Source organism: Diadema setosum, chromosome 12 (assembly GCF_964275005.1).
Source record: "Diadema setosum chromosome 12, eeDiaSeto1, whole genome shotgun sequence".
Lineage (NCBI taxonomy): Eukaryota > Metazoa > Echinodermata > Echinoidea > Diadematoida > Diadematidae > Diadema > Diadema setosum.
Window position 1 is genome coordinate 24,311,993 of NC_092696.1, and position 22,921 is coordinate 24,334,913.

General features: G+C 37.1%; 1 protein-coding gene across 1 annotated transcript in view; it reads right to left on the reverse strand.

Moving 5' to 3' along the window:
- Positions 1 to 22,921, reverse strand: part of LOC140236152 (MAP kinase-activating death domain protein-like) — a 94,394-nt gene that overhangs the window by 67,589 nt on the left and 3,884 nt on the right. Inside the window, exons 3-5 of the mRNA XM_072316120.1 lie at positions 13,605 to 13,896; positions 12,754 to 12,885; positions 11,938 to 12,051 (exon numbers count right to left, since the gene is read on the reverse strand). Coding sequence (XP_072172221.1) covers positions 11,938 to 12,051; positions 12,754 to 12,885; positions 13,605 to 13,896 — 538 coding nt within the window. The remainder of the gene's footprint in view (positions 1 to 11,937; positions 12,052 to 12,753; positions 12,886 to 13,604; positions 13,897 to 22,921) is intronic.

Sequence of the window (22,921 nt, forward strand, 5' to 3'; positions counted from 1 at the left end):
CTTAAATTCAAAATGGGCAATCTTTCATCAGCTGCTAAAAATCATTCCTACGGTTCATTGGTCCTTCTCAAAACTTCTTCCTCCCCACTCCTGATTTTGGCTTACGGTATACTGCAATTCCCTGTGAAGACATGTGTACACACCTACGTACATATAACATGCGGCAACTTAAGCAAGGCAAACTGGCTTGACTAAATTCAACTAAAACTAGAAATGTCGCTACAGCGACTGGTTATACCCCCGCCAAACAACATTTCATAAGCTTTGGTCAAAAAACTGAGGAAGTAGTTAAATCCGCAAGATCTTTCCTTGATCTTCTGCCATTAATATGCCATTACCATGGCAACGTACTTTCGGGTACTGTCGAAAAATGTGTCTTGCACATCTACAACCAAAGGCACACATCTGTACCAAGTTTCATGGAAATTGGGCAAAAACTGAGGAAGTAGTTTGCAACACAAAATTTTCCATCATTTTGGCTCATAATATGTGAGCTGTTACCATGGCAACATACTTTTTGTCACTGTCAAGAAATGTGTCATGCTGACCTATATCCTAAGACAAACATTCAATATGAATTCCATGAGAATTGGAAGAACACTGATGAAGCAGTTTTGCCATGAAACATTTTGCCCTATATTTTACCAATAACATGCCATTACCATGGCAACGCACTTTTTGCCACTGCGGAAATATGTGTCTTGCACATTAACATATTCAGATGAACATCTGTACCTAATTTCACAAAAATTGATCAAAAACTGTGGGAGGAGTTCGCGACGCAAGATTTGTACCCATTTTTGCCCATAATATGCCGTTACCATGGCAACGTACTTTTGGGTACTGTCAAAAAATACGTCTTGCACATCTACAACTCAAGGCACACATCTGTGCCAAGTTTTATGGGAATCGGTTGAAAACTGAGGAAGTAGTTCGCGACGCAAGATTTGCAACGGACCGACCGCCCGACCGACCGCCCGACCGACCGCCCGACCGACCGTCCGCTGATTCCCATATACCCCCTTCAAACTTCGTTTGACGGGGGTATAAAAAGGAGCACAAACTTACTAGTACATGACAGCAGGATGTAATTTTATGCCAATATAAAGGTGAAATATGAATATTCATGAGATAAATTTCCTCTAATTTGCATTCAACAATGATTTCTGAATAACTTAAATGTAATTAACAAAGGATAAAGGATGTAAATCAACTCTAAATAGTTTAATATTGATGGTGACATATGACACAAATTTCCTCCTTTTTCTCTGCTAATTTTGGAAGTATCAATCAGCTCGTTCAAGGGTCATAGGCACTCCGACAAATTCTAGTTTCTCTGTTCATGCATGGGTGATTCTGTCTGCCCCATTTACTGCCTTTTGTTGCATGTGCAATGTGTACGTCATGTGCACATGGCATAAGTGTGCTTTTCTGTGCTTCACTATTGAACTATGTATGGACCTGTAACAACTGGTGGCAACATGATAGTTGTGTCTGCCTGTTAAATGCCATCACAGGTTAAGATGATAAATTTCTGGTAATTCTGTTATTTTTTTTTTTTTCCGAGTATGGAGTCTTCACTCTTTCTCCATACAGTACCTATCATATATGTACCTTTGCATTTTATCAATGCTGTAGGGTCGCAAAAAATTTGTCATAACATGCTTACACAAGGGAAGCACAGGAGTAAGGGTGTAAAAGGCACATATTATTTGTATTCACTCCAATAAGCATGAGAATAAGCAACTTGCTGTTATATTTCTCTGATACAACAGATTCTGTCCCTTGAAGATGGAAGGATACAATTCATATATGGCATTTGCTGATATTCTGATTTATATGAATATGAGATTTGTAAATCATGAGTTATCAGCTCATGTCATAATGAGCAAATTTCATTTCTGCAAGTGTTAAACAGGTTTTGTACATGACAGCTAATTCCTTTAAGGGCGATGGTCATCAGTGATAAAATGTAGCTTATAACTGTTAGCAATACTCCAGATTCAGAACAGATAGTGAGTAAATATATAACAATGTCAGTGTGCGGTTAATGAATCTACTTTTTTCTTATGATCATAATTATTGATATTCTAATATAAGTTCATAGCTCTTAAATCATATTCTAATACAGTTTGTAGATCTTGATAGACCTTTTACCCTATCTAAGTATATGATGTGTATATTTCTCTTCATTTGAATATCCATTACACCCAGAAACAAATCACTGACTTTCTTAGATGTTTATCTGTACAAAGGTCAGGGTAAAAGGATATAATTTTGCATTGATAATCTTGCATTTCTTTGGATACACATTACTCTGAACCCATTAAAACAAGAAATGAAACTTTGGTTAAGTATAAAATCATACTCATAACTCTCTCTTAGACTGTAGATAAATTATATCAGTGATGACAGGTCACATGAATACATACCGGTATCACATGCTGTATTTCATGCAGACAACATTATACATTGTATCATCAGTGTATGAAACATGACTGAAATTCATGTATCAATTTAAGTTGACTATATAGGTTGTGAACAAGAAATTATTAGTACAAAGAAATTTGCGGCAGCATAATGTTAATATTGGTAAGAGCTTCCCTGGTTTTGCAGCATCAAATTTAGTTGAATTAATCAGTCCACCACAGAGACAGGTACTGCGCATAAATGGAATAAATAATTGTATTTACCACATGATCAGGACTATGGTAGGGAAGTGGCCTATGACCACTACGTTGCAAGCATTGCTTGATACACTGCCCATGGAAGAAAACAGTACGACAAATTTGCTTTAAAAAATGCATATAGAATAACAAACTGTACGGCTAAATTCATGATATGTTTGTACTCCAGACCACAAGCTTCTCTCTCACCCCAATCCCATCTAAATCTACTCCTAGCCCATAAAGCTTTTGAAGTGTCTACATATTTCTGTATGAAGTCTTTTATCAGTAGCTTACAAGTTATCTTTTTCCTTAAATTTTGAAATAACCATCTACAATGTACATCAAAATTCAAAGCAATTCCTAAGACATTTGTTAAAATACTCCAGATGCCACCCTCTGTAGTTGAAAATAATACTGATGCACAGTATTAAAAAAAAAATGTTTATCTATTTTTTTCACAAAAAAAGCAGGACAAACTATTTGAATCTAAACATATGAAGTCAAGAGAATGTCACAATTCAATATGAGAACATTGATGTTTACGTAATTTCATCTGGTCTTCATGTCAACAGGCTATACATACAATATGTTCAACTTTCACATTAATCCCACCCCATGTTCCCAGTTAAAACTCCTGACTGAGACAATCTTAAGATAACGGACTATCCAGAGGATATTTCCTTTCCATGCATTGCAAAGAGCTGGTTGGTTTGCTATTCCCTATTTAGAGGGAAGGCATGCATTTTTCCCCTTTAGACCTCTTCCATTCCAATCAGTAGATGGAAGAACCATCTGATCTTCATACATGTACATACGTCATTTGGATACCCATAAGCTCTTTCTTAACCCACCCATCCCAAATAGGCTGGAGTCATAAAAAATGCACACTTCTGGCCTGACGTCATTGGCAAACGAAGAAGGAAATTACGTCAGCTGACGTATTTCGTATTTCGCAGCCATCGTCGAACATGTGCATACAAGCAGACAGGCCAGCAGCCTTTATCACACACACCAACTATAACCATGCAATACCCTACCACATACTTTCCCACCTACATGTAGGGCAGAATGGCAGGATATAAATAGAGGACATTCAGTATACGCTTTGAGTCAGGCACCTTCCCAGTACATCATGTACCCCATCACATCACGCATACCACACAAAAAAGAACACACACACACACACATACACACACTAATACAGTGCAGAACACTTAGTTAACGTGAGCTGTACACACAGCAGGGACCATTATGCATCCACACAGAACCACCTGCCATTCAGACTACTGCATTTAGCACACAGCTAGCTACACACAAACTCATACAGAGTCCATGTTTGCAATGCATCTAACATTAACACACAGACACGCAAACACACACACACACACACACACACACACACTCACAACCACACAGACTTGGGCTCACTTGATTAACAGTGTTCATAATATACCTTGTCTGAAGCCCCCACATGCAGAAGAGGGATAATAGGGCCTACAGCAATGGTCAGCCACAATTTACTATCTAACACAGATCACACTATGGAACAGTTGCATTTGGATATAATGTCAAAACACTAGGGCCTGCCTACTACAAACAATTTACTCCCATAACCTTTCTCTATAGGGCCTACTAGTTGGTCAGTATACAGGTCTCTTGCATCACATTACCTGCAAGCTGATTAAGATTTCGAGAAATACAGTTATGATAAAAAGCATATATATATATTAGCGCGCCTCCGTGCGCATGGCAGATTGTTGTTAGAGCACTTCCGTGCGCATGGCAGAATGTTGTTAACCCTACGCGCACTCCCACACCCTAACGACAATCTGCCATGCGCACTCCCACGCTGTAACGACAATCTGCCAGGCGCAGGGAAGCGCGCTAACGACAATCTGCCATGCGCACGACGATATATGATAACTTTCGATAGCACCTTGCATCCTACCACTTAATGGTACACGTAGGCCTATAGTCAACAATTTGAAAATGAAATATGTTGTAAAAAAAATCATAAATATTTGCAGTATCATCTTAACAAATAAAATGACATTTCATTCACAATTGAAAACTATGCATGTACCTTCCATGAAAATTGAAAAGAAGTGCTCTTCATAGTACACTGTACTGAACAGCAAAAGAAAGTACCCACTTCTGTCAAAGGCTGCACACAAAAATTCGCCTCCTAGAAATAAACAATTTTTGTACACAGGTATGCTGCCATATCCATTAGTAATCACATACCCAATAGCAAGTGATTATCTTTACTACAAAGAAAAAATGACATGCACAGCATCTTGGTCACTGAATCAAAAGTCACAAAATGTAACAGAATGAGCCTTACAAGCCTTACAAGACGTGGCATAATTTTTCTGATGGAAGCTTGCTTAGACCAGAGTAAACTAATGTCCAGTCTAAAGAGCTAACTAATTTCATTCTGAGAATTAGCATAATCAGGAAGGATAGCATCCCTAAATACAGAATATACTCATTAACATCATTTTGACAAAACAGGTGTTCACTTTGACGAATTGGTTGTTTAAAAATGTTATCCATTTAGTGGCCATTTTTGCATGGTGGAAAGTGCTGTTGTGTGGGACTTTTGATTCGATGACCAAGATGCTGTGCATGTCAAGTTCTTCTTTGTTATGAAGACATTCACTTGCTTATGTACATGTGATAACATTCACTTGCTTATGTAAATGTGATAAGTATAAAGGGGCATTGTAGCACACCTGTGTACAAAATTTTACATTTCTAGGGGGTGAATTTTTGTGTGCGGCCTTTGACAGAAGTGGGTACTTTCTTTTGCTGTCCAGTGTACTATGTATTTTAATCACTCATGACTTTTGATTCCCATTTTGAGCAATAGACCTACATGTGTAGGCCTACGTCATCTCACATATAAGGCCGAGTAAAAAAAGAAAGTAATTTCTCGTCCGGGTTTTTTGAGATTAGTGATGAGGGAGGTCCTTACTATTTACTATTTTATAATTAAAAAAAAAAAAACGAAATATATTTTCTCGTCCATGTTTTTTGCAGGTGATGAGAGAGGTCCTTACTATTTACTATTTTGTTTAAACAAAGTAGTTTCTCGTCCGGGTTGTTTGAAAGCAGTAATGAGGGAGGTCCTTACTATTTACTATTTTTGATCGAGCAGCCATGTCAGGCTCCATTTTGGCACTTAGGTGAAGCATGCTCAACATACGAATACAGTGAAATCTCGTTAAGAGGTCTGATATAAAACAAAACCTTGTATGAATATGACATGTTAATTTAACTGGTCCAAGCTCATGTGTTTTGACCCTGATATATCAACAAGAAACCCGATATAACAAGGTAGGTTTCATGTTCTGATGGACTTTATTTAAAAAACAAATTGAATTTTTCTGATGTAAAAGGATTTGGTTTATTTCAAGGATAATTTTATGTTGTACGTAACTCATTCATGAAATATTACTTCCAAGACTTGAAAGGGTGATTTATAAATTACCGATTCATAAGCGCGACAACTCGTCACGTACGATCTGTCTCAGGGGAGAGTTGTCCCAGATCAGTACAACTTCTGCACGCTGCATGCATGCTGCACATGGTTACACACGCGCGTACGTACCGAGCGCGCGAACCACTCTCTAGAATGACTTCAATGGCAAAGCATTTAACATTTTACACACAACAAACATCCTTCACAATCATCGCTACGTTTAATCACACGGCACTTTCGATTGAAAAAGACTGGTTGACTCGCAAAAAGGCTAACATACAGTACATGCATGATGATACGCACATACCCAATATTTTTTCCGTTCATGGAAATGCTATGAGACGTGAATTATTCATAAGTTGAGCTGAAATTTTGAGGTGTGCAAGCACTTTCGAAATACAATAATACCAATCCACATGTAAACTGATAATAGTAGATTGAACTTCAGTAGAGTTTAGTTCTGCATTTTCAAACTGATTAGTCAATTAGATGTACGTGATATGTGAGCGTGATTGTATCCATTTTACAGAGTGCTATGTGTGTGCAATGTGATGTGTGTTGTAGAGCTATCGCAAGCGACAGTTCAGTTTCCTGCAGTTGTTCACTGATCGGACGAACCTTGTGAGTGCAGTGACATGTTTACGCACGAACGTATGTACATGTATGTACAACACACACACACACATGTCCCATAGTGTTTCCATGTACGGAAAAAATATTCGCTACCGTACCACGGTGAGCTCAGACGCCGAGACGTACTGGTAAGTAGTATACGGTACGTACGCAGACCTACGTAATTTTCAGAGTAAACCGTCGCAGTCGAAGTCGGTACAGAGGATTTTTCGAGTTCGCAGCGGGACAACCGCCGGATAAAAAATAGTAAATATAAAAAAAATTGATGCGGCAATCAAAACGGGGTGCGGGCGGGGACGAGAAACAACAGTTTTTGATATCTTTAAAGCCAATTTTAAAAAATAGTTAATAGCAAAAAAAAGCATGCGGTGGCCAAAATAGACGCGTGCGAGGATGCGCAACTACTATCTTTTTTTACTTGGCCTAACAAGTTTTGGTTAGAATATACAATGTACTGAAAGAAGTCACTGGCATTTATCACTCTAAACCCTCATTGTAACCAATGTGGAATAAACCCACTGGAAAGTGTAATATTACATGAAATCTCTTCAGTTGTATGGCATTGCAGCATAACCTTGGCATGAAAAGACAAACACTTTGGAGCAGTTTTCATTATGAGTGCTTTCATAAGCAAAAAACAGTGTCAACATTATAATTTCTGAAACATGTGGGTTGACAGTATGCACATACTGCATCCATACTACCAAATCATCTGCAGTTTTTGTACATGTATATCCTATTAGTTGCTTGAACAGATGTCCTGAGGGTTTGAGTAATGGTACTATCTTAAATCCGAGGGACAGCTGCATGATGTCCCTCGGATAGGACATAAAATGGAGGTCCCGTGTATGAGAGAGTAACAACACATGCACGTAAAAGATCCCGCTTCATTTATTCATCGTAAAGAGCAGGGTGTTTAACCCGGTGAAGTGGTCCCACCTCACATCCAACTGGACCCCATGGAAGACCAGCTCAACGTAGCTGAATATGGGATATCCAGCTATCTTCTCAGATGGAAAAAATGAACAAACAAACAAACAAGCTCCAGAATCTCTTTATCACTGCAGAATCTCATCTACTATTCAAACTTTGCAAATCTAACTCAGTATTTCCTCAAAAAGAGAATAGCATTTACTAGAAAAGAAAAGAAATGAAAAATTGCGTTTACCTCATCAAAAAAGAGAAAGGATGAGCGAGAATTTGAGAGAAAGAGAGAGATAGAAGAGCTGCATGATATACCAATCATGTACTTAATTATCTTCACTATACAAAAAAAAATAAATAAATAAAATGGGAAATATCGGTGTTACCATACTAACTACAGTGTAACAATAATGAGCATGCTATGAAATATCATGATGCAAAACAAATTAAGCAATCACTCAGGGATATGTGAAGCCCTATGACAAGAGTCATAAGAGTGCCAGTGCATTGTAGTATGTGGCATTGCCTCCGAGTTGAATAATGGCAGTCCCTTCACTGCTCAGGAGAAAACAGCATTTTTCCCAAGGATGTGATGCTCTCGGCCTCATTCCGTAGTGACTAATTACAATGGATATGAGTACCAGCAAATATCAAGCCCATTTATCATAAACTTTTAGGCAAAAACTCCACACTTTCCGTTCAAATGACTACGTGTACAGCTTGTATGAGAACAGACATGCAAACATCATGTGTCATATAATGTAAAATGCGTAATCTCAGATTAGAAATGGCCTTTCAAAAGATCTGCAAAGTTTGGTAATACCCCCTGATAAAGTATTTCGAAATTCTGAATCAATGTCTTAACCACAAATCTTACGCAAGAATATCTCACCCACGAAATGACGTCTTAAAAAGTCTGCAATCAATGTGCTTCCCTTTGAGATAGTCTCACATGCTGTGCAGATGAGGATGACTCTATTATAATGATTGAGCATATTAGTTTGACCTCAGCCAACAAAACATCACCATCTCATCTTCTTTGAAAATAGGTAAAACAAACTCTGTCAGATTTTTTTTCCCCCTTTCTACTTCCATTTCAAACCTGGATTAGGTCAATCTCAGAGCATGGTAGCTACTGTATGGTATCCTAAAGACACAATTATGATTTTTTTTTTTTTTTTTTACTACAATTTTAAAGACTTAGTTTCAGACTAATTCATGTCATTTATTTTTTTCAGTCTTTATGGATTCCCTTCTGTTTCAGTCCAAATAACAATCTACAGAGCAGTATTTGTGTTTATTCAGATTTATACAATCATAAAACATACTTATTCACAATTTTCCACAAGTTATAATCATCTAATGATATACTTGAATGAAAAATACTTTGTAGACATAAAAATGACCATGTAAAATTAACTGTTAACAAAAATCATTTCCATAAATACCTTGGGTTTTCGTAATAAACAACAACAAGCCAACCAAATATCTCAGAATAAGATCTGATAAACAGTTTACAAGCCTCCTCCCCATGCTATACAAATTAATTCATACTTCAGATATAAGATTTGAATCTGATTATTATTTCAGGATCAACACACATAAATCCTTATCATTTGAGAAATAATTGCTAAATAAAAGCCCTTAAATAAAGTGTAGTATTGAAATCAATGTACACAAATTTATGCAACATAATATTTGTAACAAACTACGACATACGTGTGCAGCACTCAACTATCTACTTAAATCCTATCACTACTCTACCTCCACCCCTCACTCAACCCCAAAACACCATGCACATATAGACAGACTCATACCTCAACCCAAATGCAGTATACATGTACATACATACATACATACATACATACATACATCGTGGTCAATGTATATAGTATAGCAAACATTAAACAAATGCTGGCACACAAAAACTCGATGGTCAATCTTGTTGAACCACATTCCAGTCTCAGTTTTCTGTGCATTTGTCTTAGCTCAGAGTTGACATTTAATCTCATCCTATTCCATTATATTAACATAATGTTAAATTAAAAAAGATATATGATTGATGTTCTCACAATGAGCCAATTTCAGTATTGAAAGATCATATATTTATGATTTTTGGATTTTTAAATTTTGTGCATTCATACCTACATTGGCAATAATGCATTACAGAGTATTTCTACAACCATTCTGTTGGTGGAAATGTGCACAGATTTCCACACCATGAAATATTTCTAGTTCACAAGTACACACTAATCATCACTGTGTTGAATACCCTCTCCCCAACAAACACACATCAGCATGTATGCAAACAAATAAAAATGCACATGTGTACAAACATACACACACATGCACGCACACACACACACACACACACACACACACACAAAGACTTACACACACTGTTGTATGTGCAAACAAAACTACCCGATTTGGCACTACTGATACAGCATAATAAATTTCAATCTTTTATACTACAAAAAAGCACATTTACATAATGTCTTGTACTCAGAAATGTTTTAGTTTATGCATACTTTCTTTGTGTGTGTGTGTGTGTATTTTTTACTACATGCTAAACTTGACTTTTCAAAGGAAAAAGGACGCAGAATATAGGTCATTACTCTGATATATGCTTTCAAATCATATTTTCACAGGACCTACATTCCATGAAGGCTCTATATCCAAGAATTATGTATATCTGCTATGATTGGTGTGTACAGAGTATAATTGCAGGATCAATGTTTTTGAGCACCCTATACTTGGCACATGTCTGAGAGGCTAGATGCATAATTCCTGACAGACTGTGTTATATCAATGCGTCTGCTCTCCCTCCTACCCTGCTCTTAACTCTATGCATAATAAATTAGGAGGCAGAGTGACAATCTCCCCTGCACAAACCTAAGCCCCATGACAGAGGAGCCCACATCCACCAAGGCAGGTCATAAACCATGCATAATACTTTTCAAGTGACACTTTTATCTCACAGAAGGGCAAGTGCAGAGCAGCTGATAATTATTCCTCCCCCATCTTCCTCTGGCAAAAACATGCGAAATGATGGTTGACACAGAACAAATACATCTTATGATGCTACTCAAAATAGTTAAAGGGAGTCATCTAATCTATGCATCAGTGTGTGGGCAGACATAATTCAACTCTATCTTATAAGCTGCATCCAATTTCTATTTAAAAACCACAGCCAGTTTGTATGTACATAAAAATGTGAATTTGGTAGAGTGTTTGCAAGCCACAATCTTGTTCTTGTTCACAGAAAATAAACCAGCCGAGTTCTAGATCTTATTGGATTAAATATATTAATATCTGCATCAAATACTGTCTGCATTTACCTCTTATGAGGATATTCCATTCTACCACTACAAATAAGCATGCTCATAAAACACAGAAATGCATGGCAAATACCTAATCTAACTAGTATTGATGCTTTGCCTTTTTCTTTTTTCAGTTGGATAGCTGCCAAGGACAGGAATGAATCTATTGATTACTATGCAAAACTGCATCAATATTCTATTGTCATTATGTATGCAAATCAGATTGTACTTTAAAGCAAGTATATGCATTAGTTGTCACTTTGTTTTGTGTAACAATCTCATTCCCTGCCCCCACCCTCATGCACAAATGGAAGCATAGCATGGCCATATGTTCATGTTGTGGGATCTGATTTACTCAACAAGATTCTTCATGTCTTAATTGGCCTGTACACCTGGTATTTCAACAAAAATGGTCTGTACCCTGGCAAGCAGACACGGTTTTTAGTGCCAAGAATATTCAAATTCCATTTCCACGTACATTATGTAATGTCAAAAAGGAAAAAGCCCTGTCCTGCAATACAATTGAATAATTTTCTTCAATTTCATGAGTTTCAATTTGACAATTTTAGAGAACATTTTGATGCTTACAATGTTAAATTCTTTAAAAGAATGGAATTGTGCAGTTAGTAAATTTCTTTTCCCTCAGATGACTTAATGCTAATTCACTTTTGAGAACACCAACCTTCCATTCTTTTTTTTTTCTATGTGCTCATACAGCTGAAATAGTTTAAGCCACTTGAAATCTTAGACTGATAACATAAGGAGTCTCCAATTATTTCAAACATTTCAGATATACTCTCTAGTCTGGATAAAATATCCATCCAAACACATTTCCTGCTTGAGATTATTTCTTGCAAATAGTTTCTTGCAACTGAGATGAAGGATACGTTTCAAGTATCTTTACCTTGTTAGTATCCAGGTCCACGAGCCAGACATCATCAGGAAGTCGGAAAGATGGCTTGTAGCGGAAGAAGCTGGCTGGGACCCCAATGATGAATGGAGTAGGAGCCAACAGAAGCTATACAAGAGATCATAAGAAGGACATAATTAAGAATATACAGCATCCTGCGTGGGCACAGCTTTCAGATACTTGAGTATGATGTTATCGTCATCAAAGGTCAAATCCACATCCTCTGGTGTACTCAAAATATCACAATACAGTTACAGATTTGAGTCTTAATAAAGGGTGGGGATATGATTAGCCCATAATCATAATCTTACCACATTCTTCCTCTCATAAAGGCAACCATACTTCTTGTACTCACTAAAACTGAAGCTTTCAACACATGCATCATGATTTGACTGAAAATGCCTTAACCCGTTGAGAATGGACTGATTTTGCTACAACATGCATTTCCCACAGACAACTGCCCGAGCATACTCAGGACTCGTACTCAAATATCCCGCTTCATTCATTCATCGCAAAGAGCAGGGTGTCTAACCCGGTGAAGTGGTCCCACCCCACATCCAACTGGACCCCATGGAAGACCAGCTTAGTGTAGCTAAAAATGGGCTATCCAGTCATCTTCACAGATGGAAAATGAACAACAACAACAACAACAGGTTAACAAACCCCCTACTGTATTTAGCCCAGTTGGTTTTGGGTATTTGTACTATTTGGCAATGAGTTTCAGTGTAAACAGTGAAAATTAATCATGGTTTTGCATGCTATCCAGAAAATTTTCTCATAAAATGTGTAAGGAAGTAACCATTGGCTTACCTGTTCTGCGGATCCCATACAAGTTGGCAAGAGAGGTATAACAGGAAACATATACTCCAGTGGGTAGATCATGGCGACAAATGCCATCACACTCATAGACAGGGCATTGTAGTCCCTTGACTGCAAAACAACCTGCAGCATAATAATGATTGTCATTTTTAGGTTAGGTACCTATGGTGTGAGTTTGATGGTCATACCTCAAAGCTGTGGAAAGTTAGGGAGAGTACAATAGATTGTTAACGATGCTGCTGGAGCCAGAAAAGTGACGCCTATGTCTCGCTTCCGCTGTGCGGGCAAGATAAAAACTGACATACCATTTTAAACAAGCATGGACACTGTACAGTAGCAGCCCTATTCTTATAAAGAGTGGAGCATTTGCAATCTGAAAGTGAACAGCATCTGAAGGGATTGAAGCAAACTTTTCTATAGCTTGTCATGGACATTAATTAAACAGGGTTTATCTTTTAATTAATAACCAAATTCTTGCTAGTACTTGCTTAGATACCAGAGGATTCACCAGTGGTGAAACAGTGGCTGTTGGAAGCATGTTTCCACTACTGTCACAAATTTTACATAGTTCCCATCAAGGAAAGGGAATTTTAAAACAAAAACTCTAAATAGCATCACCTTGGGATTCACTGACATCATGAAGTCTGATTGGTGAAACTTTCCCTTTAAGTCTTATTGCATTTTGCACACTTGTCATGTCAGGAAACTATCATTGATGGGATTACCAAATCCCCCTAATCCCTATCATGGTACTAAGGCTTTTTTCTTTCTTTTTAAAGATGCAATACAACAACTGTACATGTACAAGTATGTGATTCTTATAATGTGAATAATGCTGTTACCTTATTTTCAAGCATGATAAGTGTCAGAACACTAAGACAGGTGTCAACTCCCAGTAATTCAAGAGGCAAGTGAAGGGGGAAGTCGGCCAGAGAAAAGCGGGTGTGGTCGGGCAGGGCAAAAATCAGTGGTGGCTGTGACTCTAGGATTTCTATCTCAACACGTGTCTTTCCTGGGACAGGCACAGGGGCGCTGAGGAGGCGGAGCATCCAGGTCTCTATCTGACGGACATCATGCTTGACCAGTGGCGGGATATCAGCGCAAATACCAGTCAGCACTCCCCACACGGAGTCCCTGATAGAGAGAAGTTTCAGAGAGCCACATAGTAGTCAGCCACAGAGATCATGCAACACATTCTCCTTGATTACCTGTTCACCACAACTGGAGGACACTGGTGTGATCTAGGCCCTACATATCAAATTGTTGCTCTTTTGTTTCTTATCATTCATTCAATGTGTTTTCAGAGGTTACTATTGTTTTGACTGTTACATAATTGTAGAGGGTTTATTGCCACTTAGTCTACTATCAGATGGTCTATTTCCCAGTTTGTCTGACACCACTACGGCTAAACTCATTTGGTCTACTGTCAATTTCATCTAATGTCCATTTGGTCTAATCCTCACTTAGTCTAATGCTCAGTTTGGCTAATTATCATTTCATCTAATAACCAGATGGTCTAATCGCAATTTTGTCTCCTTGGGATTTTTTTTTTCCCCATTCGGTCTAATAAACTGAGGGTACATCTGTATTAGACGAAGTAGGCATAGCCCATCTGGAAGTAGACCAACCGGTAATGAGGATAAGTGGCAAGTGAACTACAATGTAAATGGACATTAGACGAACTGGGTGTAGACAAAATGGGATTAGACTATGTGGGTTGAGACTTAGGCTGCGTTTATCTAAAATAATTCTGAGGCAGAATCACAATCCTAAACGCGTTTGAGGCATTTTCAGGGGTTAGATAAACGCAACCGTGTTTTCAAACACATTTAGAAACGCTGTTTTGAAATGGCTTTCAAAGGGGTTTTGAAACATGTTTGAGACCACGATCGCCGTTCTGTGAGTAGATAAATGCAATGCCGTTTTCAAATGCGTTTATATCTCAAGGTCAAATCCCAGCTGTTTCTGGTTGTGCTCTCTGCTCATTATTTGTGTGTGACTGATGAGCCATGTTTGGTGGTATGCAGTTGACCTTTACTTCCCGGGTCAAACGGCACAAAGCAGCTGCGCAGTGACACCACTTGAATCGCGATTTTATGATGGTTTGATAAACGAGGCACCCCGAGAATCAAATTCCAAACCACGTTTGCAAACACCGTTCCAAATGCGTTTTGATACGTGATTCTCTCTCTCAAGTTAGATAAACGCAGCCTAAATGGCTATTGGACAAAGTGGGAGTAGACCAAGTGATAGATCACCATTGTAGAGCAGTTCAACATCTCTTCTGAAGAAGAAAAACAGGCGGTAAAACACAAGATGCATATGAATGTATTCAGTACATAATGTAGTACAGCTGTAATAGGATGTCTTAGTCTTCTTCATGGGATGTCAAAAAACTTTTTTGACACTGCTAAGAGCTGAATCAGCAATTAAATTATTGAAAAGACACTAATTTGATTAATGTTTTCTTTGCAGACTATGCCTGATATTCAGAGATTGGAAGCAAGAAGCCATTGTGCAGAAGCTTTTCTGCATAGAAAAGTATGAACCATTCATCAATTATGAAATCCATTACAACATGCACCAATAACAACTGAAGTAACATTTAAGCATAATTTTCACAGCAAATTACAAGGCATTTTGGGAAGGGGTGTTTTTGAACGTGGTGCATGTGATGTACATAGGTTGCTGAAAATGTCATCACCTAACAATTTTCCAATGATAATGTAACCCCCCCCCAAAAAAAAAAAAAAAATTATGGAAATTTAATAATTCTGTCTGTATCAATGTGTACAACATAATGTTATTCCTGGTTGAATAACTTAGATAATAAGTTAGTATCAGGATTTGTGACTGCAGCGTATGTGCGTTTGACTGAAAAACTGGAATTTTAAAGTTTTCATGTACTGTAAAAGTGAAAATTTTCGTCCATTTCGCACAACCAGAAACTAGCGCGAAAATAAAAGCATACAAATATTTTTGCTTGCCATATGTTCCAGTACTTGAATTCCGCGGAATTAAAAACACACAAAACTCTTCTTTATTACCGGGCCGAGCGCGAAAAATTAGTTGCGCAAAAACATCCACTTTTATAGTACATGTACCTGTGTATGGCAAGTTGTGAGGGGATTGACCTCATCATAACACAATTTGCATAAGTATGTAAATGTGGATGTAAATTTATATTGACTGTTCAAGAACTGTTTCCAGAATAAATTAGTGAAACTTCAAAATGTCTTACACCACAACTTCCTTATTTTCATGTGATTTTCATCAAATTTTCATTGTTTAGCCAGGAACATTTTACTCATTCTTTTCATACTAACTTTCAGCTGTACTAGAATTTCCCTTTAAAGTCTACAAGTTGTACCATTGCTCCTGATGCAGTATACAGTACTATTAAAAGAAAAGGAGTTCTTTTCATTTTATTTATCAGGTGTATGTAATGTTTTCATATCATTGGGATATGATGTGCATTGTATGTACATGTATGCGTAATAGGAACACTTTGTTCAACTTTACACATTGTATTCAAGAATAAGATAACATGGAAAACCCAAATCTACATGCTGCACTTTATGAATGATGTTTTCCCACACGATTGTTTATTTTGTGTACTTATTCTTTTCTAAAGGTAAAGTCTAGGCGATTTTCATAATTTCACATAATGTTGTACATAAATCGACAGCTCTATACCCATGTTTAGTTTTGTGGAATTAATTGTGATCCTTGAGCACAGAAACCAATGCTGTGAAAAACTAAAACAAATTACAACTTCACCATAAGAATGCATTCATGAGTAGGAGGCTCACATTATTTCTGAATGTAGCAATGTAATTCCATTACAATAACGCTTGGTTATAAAATAACAAGGTCACTTCTGTAGAATTTATGCATGCTTTCTTCTTTTGTTCTGCTTCCTTGAGCCCCAAATCATGCATTTTTATGGTGAAGCTGCTACACATACATGGTGTATGCATCATCCTCATTCATCGTGATTGGTTATGAATTTCGTATTCCTTACCCCACTCTAAATTCTGAAAATCTGTACCCAGTATAATCTATTCATAGTTGTTAAAATGTAGAAATTGTCTGAAAATCGTCTGGAGTTCTCCTGTAAAAACTGTCCATACAAGATTTTGTGCATTTCATTCAAATTTCCTATGTTTTCTTACCCTCATCTGTATGAAATCTGGAGTACTATATAGTTGTATGTAATATGTAATTGTAAGTAAAAATCCTGCACCTTTTTTGAGAAGTTTTTTTTTTTTTTTCCATGTCTATGCCCTATTATTACTATTACATTATCTCATGAAATGACTGCCCTGGTTCATACACATTGTACCATGTACTACCAAACAAATAACTGTATCTATACAATGTATTTTAGATCACAAACCATGTCCAGCTTTATTTGTACATTGTATGAATAAAGCTTGTAAACTCGAATGCACATTCCTGCCAAAGTGTGCCTTTGAACTCGACTTGGTGATGGAGCTTGCATTCCACAAAAATCTGGGTCAATTTGTTTTAGGTGATTGATTATACAGCTTATGTACATTAATTCAATAGTTGGTGGGTCTGCCTTGAGTATACAATGCCACAACTTGCTGCAACAAGGCATTCCATAGGATGACTGACATGGACACAAGTACACCTGCATACAGTATTAGAATACAACTGTAAACAATGCATAAATACTTCATAGCCTATTACTTTTTTCCCCTAAAACCAATCCATGAAGTTCCTCAATAATGAAACACACATTACTCTTTGAAATGCCAACAGGTGTACATGTATGTATCCTTTCATCAACAATACTCATCAATTCATATCATGCCTGTAGGGGAACTGGTCAGGTGACAGTGAAGATACAGTCAGTCTAATAGTTGTATTATAAATTTTTGTATCTGGGTGATTTCACTAAAAAAAAACAAAAACAGGGCTTATGAATATTTTCTGCATTCACTTAAGTGTACAGTGTACATTGTACATACAGTACACTGTATAAAAGATTCCGGTGAGGTCATATTTGAAATGACTGTGAAATTTGGGCAGATCATAGACCAGCACTGCATTCACATCCATTTGTGAGTGGAGGGAGAGAACATTCCACAAGGTCATACAATGTACACACAGTGTATAACATCCACTTCTAAAACTGCATTATAAACAGCACCTTAATGTGTATTCAAAATGAGATTATACTTGTTATGGCTAAAACACATTTGATTTGACAATAAATATGTATTTATAGGCCAAGTCAAAAGAAAAATACATTGGCATTTCTACAGTAAAAGGGGCATTTCAGGGATATCACTTTATTTTGTGTTTCCTATGTGCACATACAACTTGTACCCCCTCCCCCCCCCCATACCATGTAGTAATACACTTGTGTACCATCTTTTTGAGCACTGTAATGAAAGATAACTTTGCCTCTTTGATTCAAAGAAGCAGTCTATTATGATTTTAGGCAAAATGGAAAATTTTGGTGTAACATATGCAACACTGGACAGACATCTACTTGAATATGAAGGTCAAATAATGATAACTCATTGAAACTTTTGTTTTTCAACTGACTGGCCTAATATTAATTACAAAAGATAATGACAGCTCTGAGATTCTAAGAACATTGTGTTTTATACCATTTCTACACTTCATGTGTAACATGCTGTATACAACACAGATCTAGACAAAAAACTTGTAACAGTTTTGTCTGTCCATGTTGCATACTGTATGCCATACACTACATGCCATACACTACTGTAAGTCTGTCCTTGACAGAACAAGCTTCAAAAACTTGCCCATTTCTGAGCCAATAAATGATAACAATTGAATTGGAAACCCCAGTAGTTCTATATTTCTACTGTTGTAGTGCTATGTTAAGAACTGAGAAGCAAAAAAAAAAAACAAAACAAAACAAAACAAAACAAAACCCCCCACAAACAAACAAACAAACACCCCAAAACAAACAAACAAACAAACAAAACAAACAAGAAAATGATGTTCAGTGTGCACTATTGGCAACCATTAGTGTACATTGTACAGCATTGCACACCTTAGTGTATTCTCTTCCATCTGTGCTCATACCAGAAGCTCATTACCCAGCTCACAAGAGTCTGGTGTCATCGCACATTAGAATTGATGGGGTTGCTGATGATAACACCGATTCTGATTAAGATGTTAATTAAAGCTTCCCCGCTGCTGAGCAGATGTTCCTAGTGAAGTATCTGTTTGCCAACGTCGTGTCCAGTTGACCAGAGAGGCATTACACATTGGTTCGAAAGCCTTGTCACTGTTTATGCAGAGGGACTTTAATATGTGGGTGGATACAATAAGAAACCTGTGGTAATAATAGGGACACTTTGGTCTCTGTTTTTTTTTTGTTTTTTTTTTTTTTTGGTTTTTTTTTTTTTATAAAAAAAAAATGCTGTGCCGTCATGTGCTGTAGCTGTAAGACAAGAATGTGTAGAAGGAAAGGCATAAATGCACCTGCTCATAAGAAGCACATGAACAGCACAGTATGTGCAGTAGTGTACTTGTACCTCTGCAAATGATTCCATACTTGAGAGTCTCGGTCAATTTAGGATAAACAAAGTATGTCCTGTTAACTTGTTTCGGAGCATGAACAAATAATTTCTGTGCATGTACATGTTTACACATGGTATTTACACTGTACATCATCAATTTTTCTGACCCTTGACAAAGTCAGATCCCATCTGATTATATGCATATAAAATTACGTACTTTGCATGCATGTTGTTTGTCTTTACCTTCAAACTGTGTGTATGTACACTGTGAGTGCTGTCATTGCCACACACATGCTCATTGTTCTACATACTGTACATTGTACAGTCCGATCTGGCCTCCCTTTATCCGGATCTCTCTATTATCCGGACGCGATCTCGCTACAAAGTTTTTCTTTTTAAAATCTATGATTACGGGGAAAATAGGGATTTCAAACTCAAATAAAATTCCTACACAACCTCATGTGAATTACATGTTATTTCCAACAAAAATCAACATACATTGTACATTCACATCAAATTTTCAAAAACAGCATGCATTCAGTCATTCACTACTGCCAAATTTTGCACTGATAGCAAAGAATCAGTGAGTTTCAGTGTATACGCTACCCGCAATAGGTTACATGTATGTAGTTATGATGCAGTTGCGTGTATTAACATTGAGTCTCCGATATCTGACCAAATCCCTTAAAGGACAAGTTCACCTTCATTAACATAAGGATTGAGAGAATGCAGCAATATTACGAGAACACATCAGTGAAAGTTTGAGGAAAATTGGACAATCGATACAAAAGTTATGAATTTTTAAAATGTTTGTGTTGGAACCGCTGGATGAAGAGACTACTAAGGCTCATGATGTCATAATGAGTACAACAGTATAAAGAAAATGTAAAGAAAATTCAACATATCTTTACTTTTTTCACATAATAAAAGAGCACTTGACTTCCCTCTTTCTAAAGGCAATGGGAATAATATTACCCATAACATATGTCAGTAACGAATCAAGGGAATGTGTACTTTTTTCAAAAGATGAAATTTTGTGAAATTCTCTTTATATTTTCCTTATATTGTTGTACGCATGTGACATCATACACTGCAGTAGTCTTCTCATCCAGCGGTGACTGGAAAAGTGAGCAAAGAAAATGGGAATCCCATTTTCTTTGCTCACTTTTCCACTAATAATTTATATTCTTTCTGGTCAGTTTATTCTGTCTTTATTTGTTACAAACTCAAAAGCTGCATCACTTCGGTGATCCCTCGCATTTATCCCCAAGTTGAATTATCCTTCGGGTTTATGCCAGGTTCAAGTGTGTGCGTGTGTGTCACACATAAACACACTGCTATAGCTTCTGACCACCCGAGCATTGAGAATTAAGGGTTTCTGGGACGAACACTGTACTAGGGCTTTAAACTCAGTCAGTAGAGCACCGGTCTAGCAATCCGGAGGTCTCGGGTTCGACTCCCGATGGAATCCCATTTTCTTTGCTCACTTTTCCACCTAGTACATTAAATACAACATAGATTGCATCATCTGCATTACCCAGAATCACATGGAACATCACTGACAAAGACTGAGCACTGTATCTAATTTTGTTTTATACAGCATCTCATGACAAATGAGGTACCGGTAATTGAAGTCACATCATGTCCTCCACAAATTTGTAAGCAGCGCATGGTGCCTTGAATGAATTACCCTAAAAAACATTCATTTGTGTTCAAGCATGCAACCATCATCTGGCTGCAGAATGCAGTAACAGCGTGTGGTTGTTGTTCTTCTCTTTTTTTCACCTGGGTAATATCTCCACAATAGCTACTGCCACCTGCCTAGAGCCAGCACTTCACAAACTGTCTCTATGCGCACGACTGTTAAAGGTACTGTTTACCTTTGGGAGCAGTGATTTAAAAAAATGTTCAAGATGACACATTTGATGCATTTGTGTACAGTGTAAGTCTGTTGTATCACAAAACATCCTACCATATAAAATTTTTGCAATAAAGCCTAAAATATAAGGAGATATCCGTATTTTTCTCATTAAACCATAACTGTTGACGGTTTAGTCTGGAAACATTTTTATCATTTATAACTATTGTTCACATTTTGTGTATTTAACAAATATTTTACTTAACATTGATTATACAGATTCAAATTTTTACAGTGGTTGTTTCTATCCCTAACTCACATTTTAGAATTATTTTAAAGCACTAATGCTGGGTTTTTGTTTCTTCTGCAAATGGTAAATTACATGTATGCCTTTAAATTTTATGCAAGCACAAGTGCTTTCATTGCATTTGATGTGACTGGGCTTCACCAACTTTGATCCAGAGAAAAAGACGGTTGAAATGTATTTGATGCACAAATTTGGCATTAGGGGTCCTACCCTTAGGCTACAGCAAGGTCTAATTTACTATAGATTTGAGTACTGTACTTCAGTTCCCCTAACAAGTTTGATTACATACAGTCACAATGAATGAAATGTTTTGCCTTCCAAAATGAAAGTAAAATAGAATTTAAAATACAAAACCCTTCATTAGAATTCAACTGAAAGATATTTTCGAAGTAATAAAGATTATGAAAAAATTTTCCCTTTTTTCCCCATTAGCAAGTACAGACGACATACATGCACAATCATCTAATCAATATGGTATCATCCTAATTTGCATACGGTATGTGTATGGCTTCAGGCAGTTTTGGTGCTACAAGTCCTAACAGCCTGGCTTTATAGTTCACATTGGAACCTTTTTTTTCAACAGTTTTTAAAAACAAAGTGTCACAAACAAACAAAATCAAGCGTTTACATACATCACGAGTTCTTATTTTTAATGTCTGTTTGATTCACTGCTTACTGAATAGCATGTCTATGTGGTCCTTGATATAAGGTACAAGATGTGCACCTGGTTGTGAGTCCTTGAAGCAAGGTACAAATATAAAGTTGATGATGATGATGATGATGATGATGATGATGAAACAGTACATAATGTTTACATCTTTCAGGGTTCGGGTTCAGTTATGATCAGAACCTGGGAATTAAAAATAACATCGTAACCAACATTGCGAGTCCCGGCTCCATTTGTTGCTCATTACAAAAACTGGCGTCACGGACAGGATAAAGCAAATAAGGGAAAAGATAATGGAAATTTTAAGGGCAGAATCCTCTCATTGAAAAAAAAAAATCTTGTTTACCATATGTGACCTGGAGAGAATGTGTTTATACAGCAGGCTCAAATTTAGCTTAATGTGATAATCCCTTCTTCATTGTTTTTGCTATGGAGTTTTTCATCCTTTTTTTTTCTTTTTTAAATCCCAATTCAATGTACAGAGCATGGCTTGGTGAGATTATGCACTTGGATGGACCCTACACTTCAGAGCCTCTTTTCTCCGTACATTATTTGTAACACATTTTTCCAGAGTGTGTGCCTTCTTTCCAATATTAAGTTAGGTTAGGGGAGTTCATTTGATTGAGTTATACACATCATTTCAAAGCTTAAAGTCTGCTCTTTGAAAATCTGCCCTTAACTAAAAACCCATGTCTGGTGACTTTTTAGTGGTTGTGGTGTAGGGTCACATGTATTGTACATGTAATGCTTTCGAAAAATCGACTGAAGTGTGCACAAGGCATATAGTGTACGTGTTC